Below are 13,743 nucleotides of genomic sequence, written 5' to 3'. Positions count from 1 at the left end.
GGAGGGAAAAAAGGAAAGGAAAGGAAAAGGGAAGGAAGGAAGGAAGGAAAGAAGGAAGGAAGGGAGGAAGGAAGGGAGGGAGGGAGGGAGGGAGGGAGGGAAGGAAGGGAGGGAGGGAGGGAGAGAGGGAGCGAGCTTACCTGTGGTCAAGATGACTAAAATCTTGTAAATTCAATTCCCTGGTGTCTTGGGTAAGATAAATTGTATCCACATCCTATTTCAGTCATGTAATCAGTCCATGCAGATGACCAGGGAAGCAAGAGAGACAGTGAGAATTAGACAATGACAATGTCAGGTTTTTATGTAATCTGAGAAATGAAGATTTTAAGTGAAAAATAAATGAAGGGAAAAAAAGAAAAATAAGCCAGTCAAATATTACCATATTTTCCAGGAGTGTGTGTGCTCACGCACACGTACACAGACATTCTTACCCATTGTACTTCTTCCCTGTAAGAAAATCCAAGCCAGTCACAAACACAGGCATACATCTGAGAAAATCCACCTGAAACATACAACAAAAACACTGACAGGTCTTTGGCAAAATGATTTTTAAATTAAAATTTTAAAGCTTAAATATGGCCAATGTTGACAATACTGATTATCCTTTTCCTTTTTAGGGGGGAAAACAGCAAAGATTCTCCTCCCTGTTCTATAGTAAGTACATAGCAGGATGCAATACAGCTTAAATATAGGACTTTTGTCCACCAATCTAAAGTCTGTGCGCTGCTAATTACACCTTGAAACTAATTGCACCTTTACAGTAGCACACTAGGAATAGACTTAACTTCCTGGCAGGGGGATATCCATCCAGCTATTCACATTTCAGTTTGAAAATGCATGCTCACCACAGGGGCCCTGCTCAGCCACGGTCTGGCTGTCCCACAGAGCCTGGAGACTAGCCAGGCGCTCAGGCGGCTCCATGGAGACTTTTTTCATGATTCTCCTGTAAGATCAACAACAACACATTTCACAAACCACATTTTTCAACTGCACATAGAAATAAATTTTGTCACATTCCTTTTCTTTAAACAAAGATGAGTGTCACTTCAATTTCAGTAAATATAATTTTATTTTTTGAGCACTAGAGAGCTGGAAATCTAGAAAACATAACAATAAATCCCTATAACTTTCCTTTGTAGATGAAAGGTATTTAGCAATATATCTCCATGTTATAGTTTTATAATGTTAGATTTTGTTAGAATAGTTTGAAAAGTGTGTTCCACTTAATGAATTACTAGATTACATGTATACCAAACATAAATTACTAATTTTCAATTAGTTAAAGTAAAAATCTCTTCTGTCTTTCTATAGTGCCTTGCACAGATGTCCATCAAGAAACTGATCAAGTCATACTGGAATAGTTGTTCCTTTTGCTATCTCTTCCCCTGGGCCATGATTCTTCTGGGGCAGAGAACATGTGCAGCTCCTCCCAACCCCCCATCTTCCTCTTCAGAACCTAACAAAGTTCTTGCCCACACATGCAGAGACAAGTCAGAGTAGTGGTTAAAAGTACAGCCAACCATGCCAAAGTTTCCTTATTCAGGAACTGACACATTTCTGAATTTGTCAGTTTCTGAGATGCTATCCCATAGAGTTATTGTGAGAAAAAAATAATAATAGTACCTATAAAGTTATTAGAATAACACCCCCAGGGCTGAGCCTGTAATCCCCGCACTTTGGGGGGCCAAGGCAGGTGATTACTTGAGCCCAGGAATTCAAGGCCAGCCTGGGCAACATGGCGAAACACCATCTATACAAAAACTACAACAATTAGTCAGGTGTGGTAGCATGTGCCTGTGTCCCAGCCGCTCAGGAGGCTGAGGTGGGAGGACTGCTTGAGCATGGGAGGTAGAGGCTGCAGTTAGATTGCACCACTGCACTCCAGCCTAGGTGACAGAGGGAGACTCTCTCTCAAAAAAAAAAAAAAAGAATCCCTGGTGTGTGGTAATGTCAATGTATGTTAACTGATACCATCGTTAGTTATCACAGAGTAATCGCTTGATGAATAGTTTATAAATTCATTAATTCACTCAAAAATTTTTTATGAAAGATCTACAGAGTGCCAAGACCCAAAACCAGGTACTAAGCATACAACCATGATTAAACACAGATGCTACCCCTGCCCTCGCAAAGCTAGCAGTCTACTGTGAGAAACAGACGAATAACCAGGCACTAGTGGAAGAGAACTAACACAAGGAAAGTTCAGGGTGGAAGCGCGGGCAAAGAAGGGGCACTTAGCTTATTCCCTGGCGAGGAGAAGGGGTTGGACGTAGGGAGTTGGAAATGCTCTTTGGTATAAGATATCTCTCTGCTAAGACCCATAAGAGGGCAAAAAGGGACAATCAGGTGAAGCATGGCAAGAGGAGGTGTGAGCTACGGGCCAGGAAAGTGTTTCAGATAAAGGAACAGCACACCCCCAAAGATGAGAAAGCCCATGCTTACCAGAAACTCAATCTAGTTCAAAATAGTTGGCAAATGATGTGTAATAAGGAGAGGAGTAAACAGAACAATCTGGGGAGCTAAGCAAAATCCCAGGCCATGGTGAGCCTCGCAGGTCAAATAAAAGGATTTAGATTTTATTCTCAGGGCAATGAGGAGCCATGGCAGACTATAAACAGAGGAGTATATGATGATTAGATGGGCACTGTGAACAAATATCTGCCTGTGTAGGTATTTGCTCTCAATTTTCTGCAAAATTGAGAAATAGAAAACATAGCTTGAGAAATAAAACAGAACTTTCCAGGACTGTTAAGAATCCAGCTGAGAGTGAAGGTCATGGATTCTTGGTGGTTCAGGGCTAAATAGCTGTGGGATTTTCTCCTGCAGCCCTCAGCAGCCCAAATGTATATGGAGAGGTGCGCAGCTGGCTTGCTGCAGGATACAGGATTTCCAGGTGCATGTGTCAGAAAAACAGTGGGGAAAGAAGGAGCAGAGGATATTGATAAGGCCTAGATGAAGTCATGGATGTTGTGGGCTGAGCAGTTAAGAACAAACAGGAAGGCAGGACAGGGGTGGCAGAAGAAGAGAAAGCCAAGCCATCCCCAGTCTGGAGGCCTTGAAAAAGTCCAAATACTGGTACTTCCAAGGGAGAGGAAGTGAAAGGCTGTAGTCAGACGCAGAGGGCTAAACTGCTTTTTCACCATGGAATAAGCTGTTCCAGGAGATGACGAGGTCATGTGGCCACAAAAGCAAGTGGAAGTGGGGTAGAGGTAAAGGGGCCATGAGCTGTGAGGAAGGGTGTCAGCGTGTCAGTCACCCAAAACCATGACAGGACGTGGGTGAGAGGTGGTGAAATAAATATATTAACTCATACTGAATATAGTTTCATCTTTAATGATTTCAAGGCACTCTGCTACATACAATGCTCTCAGTCATTCTTACGAATTTCAATCACCTTGTAGAGACTGGAAGAAAATGTTCCCAGTTATTTACATTTTCTGATTGAATGGATGGATTCCAGATAAAATATGCTAGGGCCTGAGAGGTTGCCTGGTTGGGTTCTACTCCTGGAGAAAACCTCAAACACGTATCAAATCATTTAAGTACAAACATTCTGTCAGCATGGAAAATATTCCTCCTACTTCTTTGTAAGTTTTATGACTGTGGCATAATCAGGTTCCGACATACCTCATTTTATTGTATTATACTCACAGGTATTGTGAGTGCCTCACGGGTATTGCATTTTTTGCCAATTGAAGTTTTGTGGCAACCTTGCATTAAGCGAATCTGTCAGCGCCATCTTTCCAACAGCATGTGCTCACTTCCTGTCTCTGTGCCACATTCTGGTAATTCTCACAATATCTCGAACTTTTTCATTATTATTATATCCGTTTTGGTGATGTGATCAGTGATCCTTGATGTTACTATTGTAACTGTTTTGGGGGACCATGAATCACACCCATATAAGACAGTGAACTTAGCTACTTAAAAGTGTGCGTGATCTCACTGCTCCAGTGACAACCATTCCTCTCTCTCTCCCTTTCACCAAGCCCCCCTATTACTTGAGACACAACAATATTGAAATTTAGGCCAGTTAATAACCCTGCAATGGCCTCTAAGTGTTCAAGTGAAAGGAAGAGTCACACATCTCTTCACTTTAAATCAAAAGCTAGAAACAATTAAGCTTAGTGAGAAAGGCACATGGGAAGCCGAGACAGGCTGAAAGTTAGGCCTTTTGTGACAAAAAATTAGCAAAATTGCAAATGCAAAGGAAAAGTTATTTAAGGAAGTTAAAAGCGCTACTTCCATGAACATGTGAATGATGAGAAAGTGAAACAGTTTTATTCCCGAGATGCAGAAAGTTTTAGTGGTCTGGAATGAAACATTCCCTATGCCAAAGCGTATGAAGGCTGAGAGAGGGGAGGAAGCTGAAGTTGGAAGCTACCAAAGGCTGGTTCATGAGGTTTAAAGAAATAAGTTGTCTCCACAACATAAAAGTACAAGATGAAGGAGCAAGTGCCAATGAAGAAGCTGAAGTAAATTATCCAGAAGATATAGCTAAGATCATTGATAAAGATGGCTACACTAAACAACTGATTTTCAATGTAGATGAAAGAGCCTCCTATTGGAAGAAGATGTCATCTAGGACTTTCTTAGCTAGGGAGAAGTCAATCTCAGGCTTCAAAGCTTCAAAGGACAGGCTGTAATCCCAGCTATTTGGGAGGCTGAGGCCAGAGAACAGCTTGAACCCAGGAGGCAGAGGTTGCACTGAGCTGAGATCATGCCATTGCACTCTAGCTTGAGCAATGAGAGCAAAACTCCGTCTCAAAAAACAACAACAACAACAACAAATTGCCACAGCCACCCCAACCCTTAGCAACCACCACCCTGATAGTCACAGCAGCTATCAGCATGGACACAAGCAAAACCTTCTCCAGCAAAAACATTACAATTCACTGAAGGCTTTGGTGACTGCTAGCATTTTTTAGCAACAAAGTATTTTTAAGGTATATATATTCTTCTAGACATAATGCTACTGCATACTTTAGTAAACATAACTTTTATATGCACTGAGAAACCAAAAAGTTCTTGACTCCCTTTACTGCAATGGTCTGGAACCAAACCCGTGGTATCTCTAAGGTATGCCTGTTTACCTAATTCATGTCAGATGTCATTAGTTTCTTCAAATTCCATGTAAATGCACAAGATCTACAAGTGTAGCATGATTTTTGTCTATTTTACCCAAAGGAACCTGTGATTAAGAACCATTATTTTAATAACTTGGGGTAACCATGTTTGAGAAGACATTATAATTAAAGTGATATTACAGAATTTGAAATTTGGAATGGTTCATCTTGGTTCAAAACCATCATCTGGCATTTTAATGGCATTATATTCTGTCTACATCAAGACAATGAAGCAGATGTTATGCAGAAAACCAGCAAGGCTGTCAGAAGTAGATTCAGCCATTATTCGACTCAATTAGGTAAACCTTGGACACAGAAAGCTGGAGTTCTGTCTGACTTCATCTAGGATCACATTTCTCTTTTAAAATTCTTGCTTTGTCTCCATAAAACTGCAGACTATGCTCTTTTGATGATACATAGGGGGTTTAGCTACTCAAACACAGGAAGAAAATATGGCAAAAATCTTTGACCGGAAGCTGGTGGGATTAAAAACAGGAAGCTGGCGGTCTACAATTACCAAAAGAAATAAATTAATCTTGATGGTAGATTTGGAAACCAGAGCCTCCGTTTTACTTGAAAAACAACAGTGGACATTCACACTCAGGGTTAAGGGGAAATCAATCAGAGAGTAAGGGAGGCAGCCGCTAGGGCAGACATCTGTGCGAACCAACCTGCCAACGTGTCCGGCGGGGTCTTTTCAAGTAGCTCCGCTTCTTTCCAGTTCTCATTTTTCTTTTTTAACTGAGATTTCAGGAGCTAAAGGAGTCTCATGAAACAAGTTTATTCATTTCCATAAGATATAAAGTTATAAGAACTAAATTTCCAGAAGGTGGGAACTGTTTCTTATCTATGCTGACACTGTGCATACAAATAATGAGTGAGAGGAGAATCCACTCTACAGAAGTTGCTTTCTGCCTGTAGTTAAATGACAGCAAGGAGCCACATCACTGTATTTGTTACCGGGCACCAGCTCACACACACATACACACACACACAGTGTTACACAGACAGAAAGACAGAGGATTTGTTGTCCAAATAAGTACCACAAAAGGTAAACCAAAATCCCAAAACAAAACATAAGCAAGACATGTCTCTCACAAGCAGGCAGCACTAGTGCTGATTCAGCATTTGCACTATATGCATTTGATTTGCACAAGACTCAGAAAATAGTTATATGTGGCAGCAAGAAATAGCAAACTAGATAACAAACACACCAACTCTCCATGCAAATCTCATGATAAACTATTGACACAAAAAATTATATTTTAATGTACTTACACTAATTGATTTAAAATTCAATTCCAATGCTCAGCCTACGCAACATGGCAACTGTCTCCAGAATGGCACATGCTTTAATGCTGCAAGCCACACCACAACAAAAGGCTACCTACTGCTTTGCAAAGTGAAGAGACTACCAAAACACAGCAACTACCTTTCTCTTGTTTATATATAAACTCCTATTTCATCAGCTTTCTCCATAATAACCTCACATTTTCATACCTCATACCTGTATTAACAATATCATTTAATACTAAAAAAAAAATCTAGCTTTGTTTTGGAGAACAGTCAAGGTTCTTGACAGTCGAAAAGCTGAAGGCTGTAACACAGAACAACTTCCTGAAGAGAACTGCCATCACAGACAACCCTGAGAAAACAGATGACAACAATGAGGCTCTAAACCCTTCCCTAGTTCAACCTGTAGGGCTGTCACTGTCTGAGAGGTGAGGCCTCCAAGGACAATCTATAGCAAAGATTGGAATGTTAACAAAACATACGATAACAGTGATTTGAGTTGGGGTGATTTTTAAATTTAACTTACATTTTCTTCTTTATACTTTACATGTTCTCTATATTTTGAATTAAACTTTCCATATTTAATGAGGAGAAAATGTCATCTTAGAAGGGAAGGAGAGAGGGAGAGAGAAACATCCTAATATATATTTGGAGACAGGAGATGGGGAGAAAATATGACATGTAAATACTACAAATTTTAATTTAAATCCTTCATTTTTTTCCAACCTGCATTCTCTTGACTATAAGAGCTGATAACATATACATACATACATACACACACACACACAGACACACATATATATGTTTGTGTGTTTTGAGATGGGGTCTTATTCTGTCACCCAGGCTGGAGTGTAGTGGTGTGAGCACAGGTCACTGCAAGTTCAAACTCCTGGGCTCAAGTGATCCTCCCATTAGTTGGGACTATAGGAATGCACCACCACACCCAGCTAGTTTTTAAAATTTCTTAGTAGAAATGAGATCTCACTATGTTGCCCAGGCTGTATATTTTCATACATTTGATTTGGATGATGGATGTTATTTTCAGAATTATATATGGGTAAAATCAGAAATTCAGATCTTTAGAGTTATAGGTTCATTTATACAGAGTCATTCGTAGACTATTCAATAACTGATTACCCAAACTGAGAATCTTCCGGGCTCTAACTCCCCCTGATTCACCTGGTTCCTAATACCTCCTCATGAGGCCCTTTTCTGTTCATCAATCACCACCAGAAGTGCCCTAAGCAAGGAAGGAGATGAGGGTCCCCACGACAGGCTCAGAAAACAAATTTGATGGGACAAACGAGTCATACAAGGTCTAAGGATTCTAAATATAGTTTCATATTCTCCAGTTTATCATGAGTGGAATATATGACATTACTGGAAATATATTTTGTTTTGCATGTTCTATTGTGCATTATTTATATAAAGCAAATATTCCCCTGACTGATAGCTTGGACTTAAGGCATACTGGGTACCCATTTCTCCACCCTCTCTAGTCACAACAACCAAAACCAATAAAATTATATGTTTCTCCTGCCAAAATCATGTAATGTAATCTAGGGAACTTCAAGATAAAGGTATAACATAGAAACCACAAAATATTAGGCTTATGATGACAAGCTAATTGTGTGTGTTGGGTAGGAAAGAGGAATGCCAATCAAATACATTTAGGTAATTTAATTCTCTGCCAAGGTATTTTCCAAATTATAATCTGTACCTTCTCTCCGACTGGTCTCTTCATGTGAATTGCCTTCCTTTCCCTACTCTCTACTCTGATTTCTCTCCATCCATTTGCAGTAAATCTCCTTTGCAAAGTCAGCCTGTGCTCATTCATCTCCCACTTACACCCAATCATCTCCTGTCTCATCTGCTTCAGGTTACCTCAGCTAATGAGTTCATGGTTTGAAGGCAGGGCCACTGTCTTCTGACTTCTCTATGCCCCGTGGAACATCATCCAACAAGGTACTGGGCACAGAGTAAGTGTGAAGTGTATGTGCTCATCCAAAACCTCAGTCAGTACCTACTATGTGCCAAGAACTAGGGATTTAAGATTAATAAAAACATGGTCTTTGTTTAAGCAGCTCCCAGCCTAGAAGGAAAAACAGGTGTGTTTTGTACCGTGCCTCTCACTTTCTCAAGGATATTGCTGATTTATTTATTAGGGCAGTCTCCAGCAACAAATCTCTCTTTCTACTGATCATTCCCCTCATTACAGCCATATGGTTTAAGCATATGCTTTTATCTCCCATTTTAAACACAAACAGAAATCCCCTGTAATCCCTCAGAGTGCACTAGCTACATCCAATTTGTCAGTTCCCCTTGATAGCTGATCTTCTCTATGAAGTTGTCCATACATGCCACATCCACTTTCTCACTTCTGAGTTCATCCTTCAACCACAGCAGTCTGCCCCTCCCAGCCAGACCCCTAGACCTGCTCTCATCAAGGTGCCTGTGTTATCCATGTCACCAACCCACTGGACACCTCTCTGCCTGCAGTTTGTTCAGCCCCAGCATCATTCTGCAGAGCCACCACTCCTTCCCAGGCCCTGGTTTTTCACTGGTCTTCTTCCTACCTTGACAGCCAGTCCTTACCCAACTCCATTTGTGGCTCTTCCTAGTTTACCTGACCTCTAAATGTTGAGCTCATTCCAAGTATGCCTCATCTGCACATCTTTCTCCACGTGATGTAATCAACAGCCATGCAGTAAAGACCATCTTGTACTCATGGCACTCACCTTTGCTCCATCTCCAGACCTCTCCTCCAAGCCCCAACCTCACATATTTGCCTACCTTATAGCCTCACCTAGGTGGAGCTTAAAGGAGAGGTCTATGGAGGTCTTGTAGGTCCTACACAAATAGATCACAAATTCCACATGCCTAAAACAGAATGGCTATGGATCCTACCCCCCAGAAAAAACTTGTCCCCCACCTACCCCAGGCCTTCTCTGTCTCGCTGTCATATTGGTCACTCAGTTATTAAACCAGAATCTGAGAAGCCATCCTTGTTTTTCTTCTCTTTCTTTCCTCATTGCCCTTACCCACACTTACCTAATCCATCAGCAACTCCTGCATCTAAAATAAAGCTTACATCTATTCTCTCTATCTTAATCCCTAATGCTGCTACCTTTCTCCTGGCCACAGTCATCTCTTGCCTAGATTACTACAAGTGTCCAAATTAGCTTTCTACTTCTACTCTTGCCCCACCACCAGTCTATTCTCTTTAGCAGAAAACAAACAAACAAAAGATCTTCATAAACTATCTAAAGATTCATCTCCTACCCCTAAAATGTTACAGTGGCTTCCCAGGAAAATACTCCTAAATCCCAACCTCTTTCCCACAAGGCTCTACATCAACTCCGCCTATATCACCAGCGCTAGTGCTAGCCCCCTCTTGCATCATTCCTCACTCCTTCCCAACTTTGTTCTTCATTATGCCCCAGCCAAAGTGGATATCTTTCAGTTCCTCAGAGATACCAACCCCTTTCTAAGCAGGAGAAATAGCATGAACAAAAGCCCTGGGAAGATAATATTCTTTGCCCTCCTTTTATAGGGCAGGCACTTTCTCTTCCACTAGGTCTTTTGAAGTTATCATGGCCACAGGGAGGCCTTTGGAGACAGAAGTTTATTCTTTATATTAGTCCCATCTATTACTCTCATAGCACTTACTCAAAGGTACTGTTACTTGATTTATGTATTTCCCTCCCCCAAGTTAAAATGTAAGTTCCATGTGGGCAGGGACCATGTTCACTGCTGGACCTCAACACTTAGCACTGTGCCTAGCATATAGTAGAAACTCAATAATACTCATGGAATATTTAAGTGTATGAACAAGCATTTACAACACAGTATGATGTGTACTAGTGCAGGAAATGATCCAAAGTTCTTTGGAAACATGAATAAAGACTCTCTTTACAGATGAGAAGATACCCGAGTTAAATCTTTTGGAATTTGTCAGGATTAGAGCTATGATAATGGCGCTGAAAATATGAAAGAGCCTGACTGTGTTCAGGAAGAGGAAAACCATGGTGTTCTGTGTCAGGCTATACAATTTACATTTTATCAGGAAAGCCAGCCATTTGAGAGCTTAGGCAAAGAACAGATACTGTTTGAATTATAAAAAGATAACTCTGATGACAGTATGAAGGATCACTTGCAAGAGAAGAACTAGAAGCAGGGAGACTAACTAGAGAGATGCAAGGAAGAAAGTGACTATGGAAGTGGAAATGAAAACAAGGAGAAAGAACCAGACTATGAGATACTAAGATAATTTGTTTAAAAGCTTAGCAACCAATCGAATATGACAGTAAGGACCATGAGATGAACATGGCTCAGCTTTTAACTTGTGAGACTATGTGAATGACAATGCCATTAATTGAGATAGAAATACAGAATATAAGCAATTTTTACGGGGGAAAGTGAGGAGTCCAGCATGGGACATAGTGAGTGTGAGGTGCCTGGGGCTATCATTGTGGAGATGCCCAACAGGCGGCTGGTAAGTGGGGATGAAGACCTGGGTACAGTAGAGGTCTTAGATTTAGAAATCAACATACACATGGGAACTTTCTTCCTAGAAACAGAGGTGATTAATACTTGTTTAATATTTGCCTGAAGATTTTAACAAGAAGTTAAATGGAAGCTATAAGTGAAAATACTATTCTTACTCAATGTTCTCTGGGAAGAAAAAAAAAATGGAAGAATCCAAACTAAAAATAAAAATGGTTAATTTCTCTGAAAATCCTACAATACTAAACAAATAAGGCTGCCTTTTAAAGAAAATAGAGATTCTAAATATTGTTCTGAAGTGTCTTTGAAGTCCAGGGTATTATAAGCTCTTGCCAAGTAAGGTGGTGCTTAACAATTTTTTTTTATTTCATCAGTGTTAATTTAGAAGGAAAGCGAGCACATTATAAAGAAACACATGTACAAAGTCACATTACTGAAATGTAGTTTAAGGAAATTACTGAAATGTAGTTTAACTCATGATTACCCCAGCTAGTTCTCTGTTGGCTCTAAGGATGATGTCGAAACCATTCCTAAGAAAGTTTTGCTTCTTGGCAATTCCCATTGCCACCATGGATTCACTTCTTACCTCATCCTGCCACCCACTGCTGCCCACACTTCTTCTCCAGAACTGCCCGTGTGTGTGATTAGAGACCAGGAGAGCTTGCCTTGAAGACACCTCATACCTGAAATTCTAGCCAAGCAGGAGTCAGAGGGCAGTCCCAGCTCACCCTCTCCACTCCACTGAAATGGAGGCTAGGGACACTTAGCTCCCCCAGCAACCAGCTACCCTGATAATCAGAGAACCACAAGACTTAAGCTTCAAGAAGGAAGGAGCCCAAGGTGAACAACCAGCAAGCACAGGGCCAGCCTTCCATTCTGGTGCGTTCACCTCCCACCACGTGGGGAAGAGAGAGAGCCCTGCGAAGGGCTGTGAAGGGAACTGAGTAGGGCCAAAGAGCTTGAAAGGGAGTGTCTGTCCCCACTGAGCCACTTTTAGTCATCCATAAGGTTTAAATGACTAAAAGTCTAGGTTTTCCTGCTGCTTTGTCCCTCAACTTGCAGGCAAGGCATGGCAGGAGGAGCATGTTCTATGAAGGGCAACTGTTCCCAAAATTCCCCTCCCACCTCCACCATGCAAGGAACACAGCTATCATGCTACACATGTCTACAAGGGGCCTCCAGCCCTTCCCTGTATATACTTCTGCCTTCTGGGAGAGCAATGGGAGGGAAATTCTCTGCCATCTGTGAATCCTGTTCTTCTTTCAGGAGGGTATTTTGACTATAACTATTATTTTAGGGAGCTTTCAGACATAAGCATCTCTCTGCCTTTCACCTCAGTCAATCTAATTCCCGCATCCCAGCAACCCACACACCCCACAACTACAAACTCAGGTATCCAAGCCCATAATCCTGACTTTAAAAGCTTAAAAAAAAAATACGAGGGCATAGATGAACAAAATTTACTAATACGCCTGATGGGTATTTCAGAACACTAAGAGGACAATGAAAAAAAGGGATTTTTACATTCAATTTTTTTAGGTTTCTTGTTACTGAAAATAAAAAAGCAAAGAAAATAAAGCCCTCTCTCTCTTCATCCACATTATACTTGGTGCCACTATACAAAGTATGCAGCCCCTGGCACTCTGGTAATAAGCTGTGAGTAAAATTCACACTCGTGTAAATCTGGAGTTATATTAAAAGGTTACTGTTTTAGTCTTATGCGAAGTTAAAGGATTGCCAAATCCCTTCATCACTCAAGCTCTTTGAAGAATAAGACACAGTCTTGTAGAAATCCTCAGACCAAAACACAAGGGTTTTGATATTTAATGTTTAAGAGGAAGAGAAAGTCTGAGAGAGGAACTAAGTGAAGGGGTAAAAAGAAAGCATTGTTGTATTTGCCGTTTTGAGGAAGAACAGGTTATTTGCTCTCCTCACCCTGCCCAGGGAAACTCACACTGGAGAGAGGCCAGGAAATATCTTCCTCAGGCAGGTGCCTATGTGAGCCAGCACCTCACTCACGTCCTCGGGCGATGCCATCTTCATGGAAATGTTGCACTTCTCAGTTTCCACAACCATCTGCAAGAACCGGGTGGGACACTTCTTAAGAATGAGTCCAGTTCCTTCCGTTTTAAATTATTTTCAGTACTGTAAACTACATAGTCACACAGATATATACTAATACAATATTAGCTGTTTTTTCTTTTAACAAGGTTCGAGGGTAGCACATCTCACATACGTGCGTGAACACCCAACCATCACGCTCATGAACTACAAAAGAATCACAGCATTAGCTTTTCAAGAAGCACTTCCTTAAAATGACACACTTAATTTAAGACTCAAAGAAGTGTTTGGGTAGCGGGTGTAGGTGTTGTCAGAAACATCTAGAAACTGAAGCAAGTGTTTCCAAGGGCCAAGCTGGCAGATTCAAATAGACTCCCATATGATAGAGACTGAATTCCCACATTCAAACATGACTCTCCTTTTACCAAGATTTTGTCCTGAGCTGCAGTATTGCAAACTTTTTATATCCCTGCTATGCAGTATAAGTATGGCTATATCTTTCTGTGAGTACCCATGGGCAATCTAAAAGCTACCTTTAAAACACACACACACACATTTTAAAAACAAGAAACCTTATAATATGCTTAAATAAAATGTTAAAACCTTTTGCTCTTGGGAGCAAAAGAGAAATGCTTTTAAAAGTTTCGATCGGCAGGGTGTGGTGGTGAGCTCACACCTATCATCCCAGCACTTTGGGAGGCTGAGGCAGGTGGATCACAAGGTCAAGAGATCGAGACCATCCTGGCCAACATGGTGA

The 13,743-nt window shown here is 41.0% G+C and overlaps 2 protein-coding genes and 1 pseudogene across 4 annotated transcripts in view; 1 reads left to right on the top strand and 2 right to left on the bottom strand.

Moving 5' to 3' along the window:
- The window catches only part of LOC112622349 (cytidine monophosphate-N-acetylneuraminic acid hydroxylase), a 354,146-nt gene that overhangs the window by 1,508 nt on the left and 338,895 nt on the right, over positions 1–13,743 (top strand). The gene's annotated exons all lie outside the window — the stretch shown is intronic.
- The window catches only part of CARMIL1 (capping protein regulator and myosin 1 linker 1), a 343,848-nt gene that overhangs the window by 171,697 nt on the left and 158,408 nt on the right, over positions 1–13,743 (bottom strand). For all 3 annotated transcript variants that reach the window (XM_025381879.1, XM_025381880.1, XM_025381881.1), the window contains exons 5-8: positions 12,880–13,001; positions 846–943; positions 432–502; positions 141–214 (exon numbers count right to left, since the gene is read on the bottom strand). In XM_025381879.1, the coding sequence (XP_025237664.1) occupies positions 141–214; positions 432–502; positions 846–943; positions 12,880–13,001 (365 nt within the window). The remainder of the gene's footprint in view (positions 1–140; positions 215–431; positions 503–845; positions 944–12,879; positions 13,002–13,743) is intronic.
- LOC112624015 lies at positions 13,084–13,205 on the bottom strand (annotated as a pseudogene).

Source organism: Theropithecus gelada, chromosome 4, assembly GCF_003255815.1.
Source record: "Theropithecus gelada isolate Dixy chromosome 4, Tgel_1.0, whole genome shotgun sequence".
NCBI lineage: Eukaryota > Metazoa > Chordata > Mammalia > Primates > Cercopithecidae > Theropithecus > Theropithecus gelada.
The sequence above is the reverse complement of the archived record's forward strand: the minus strand, read 5'-3'. Positions and strand labels throughout refer to the sequence as shown.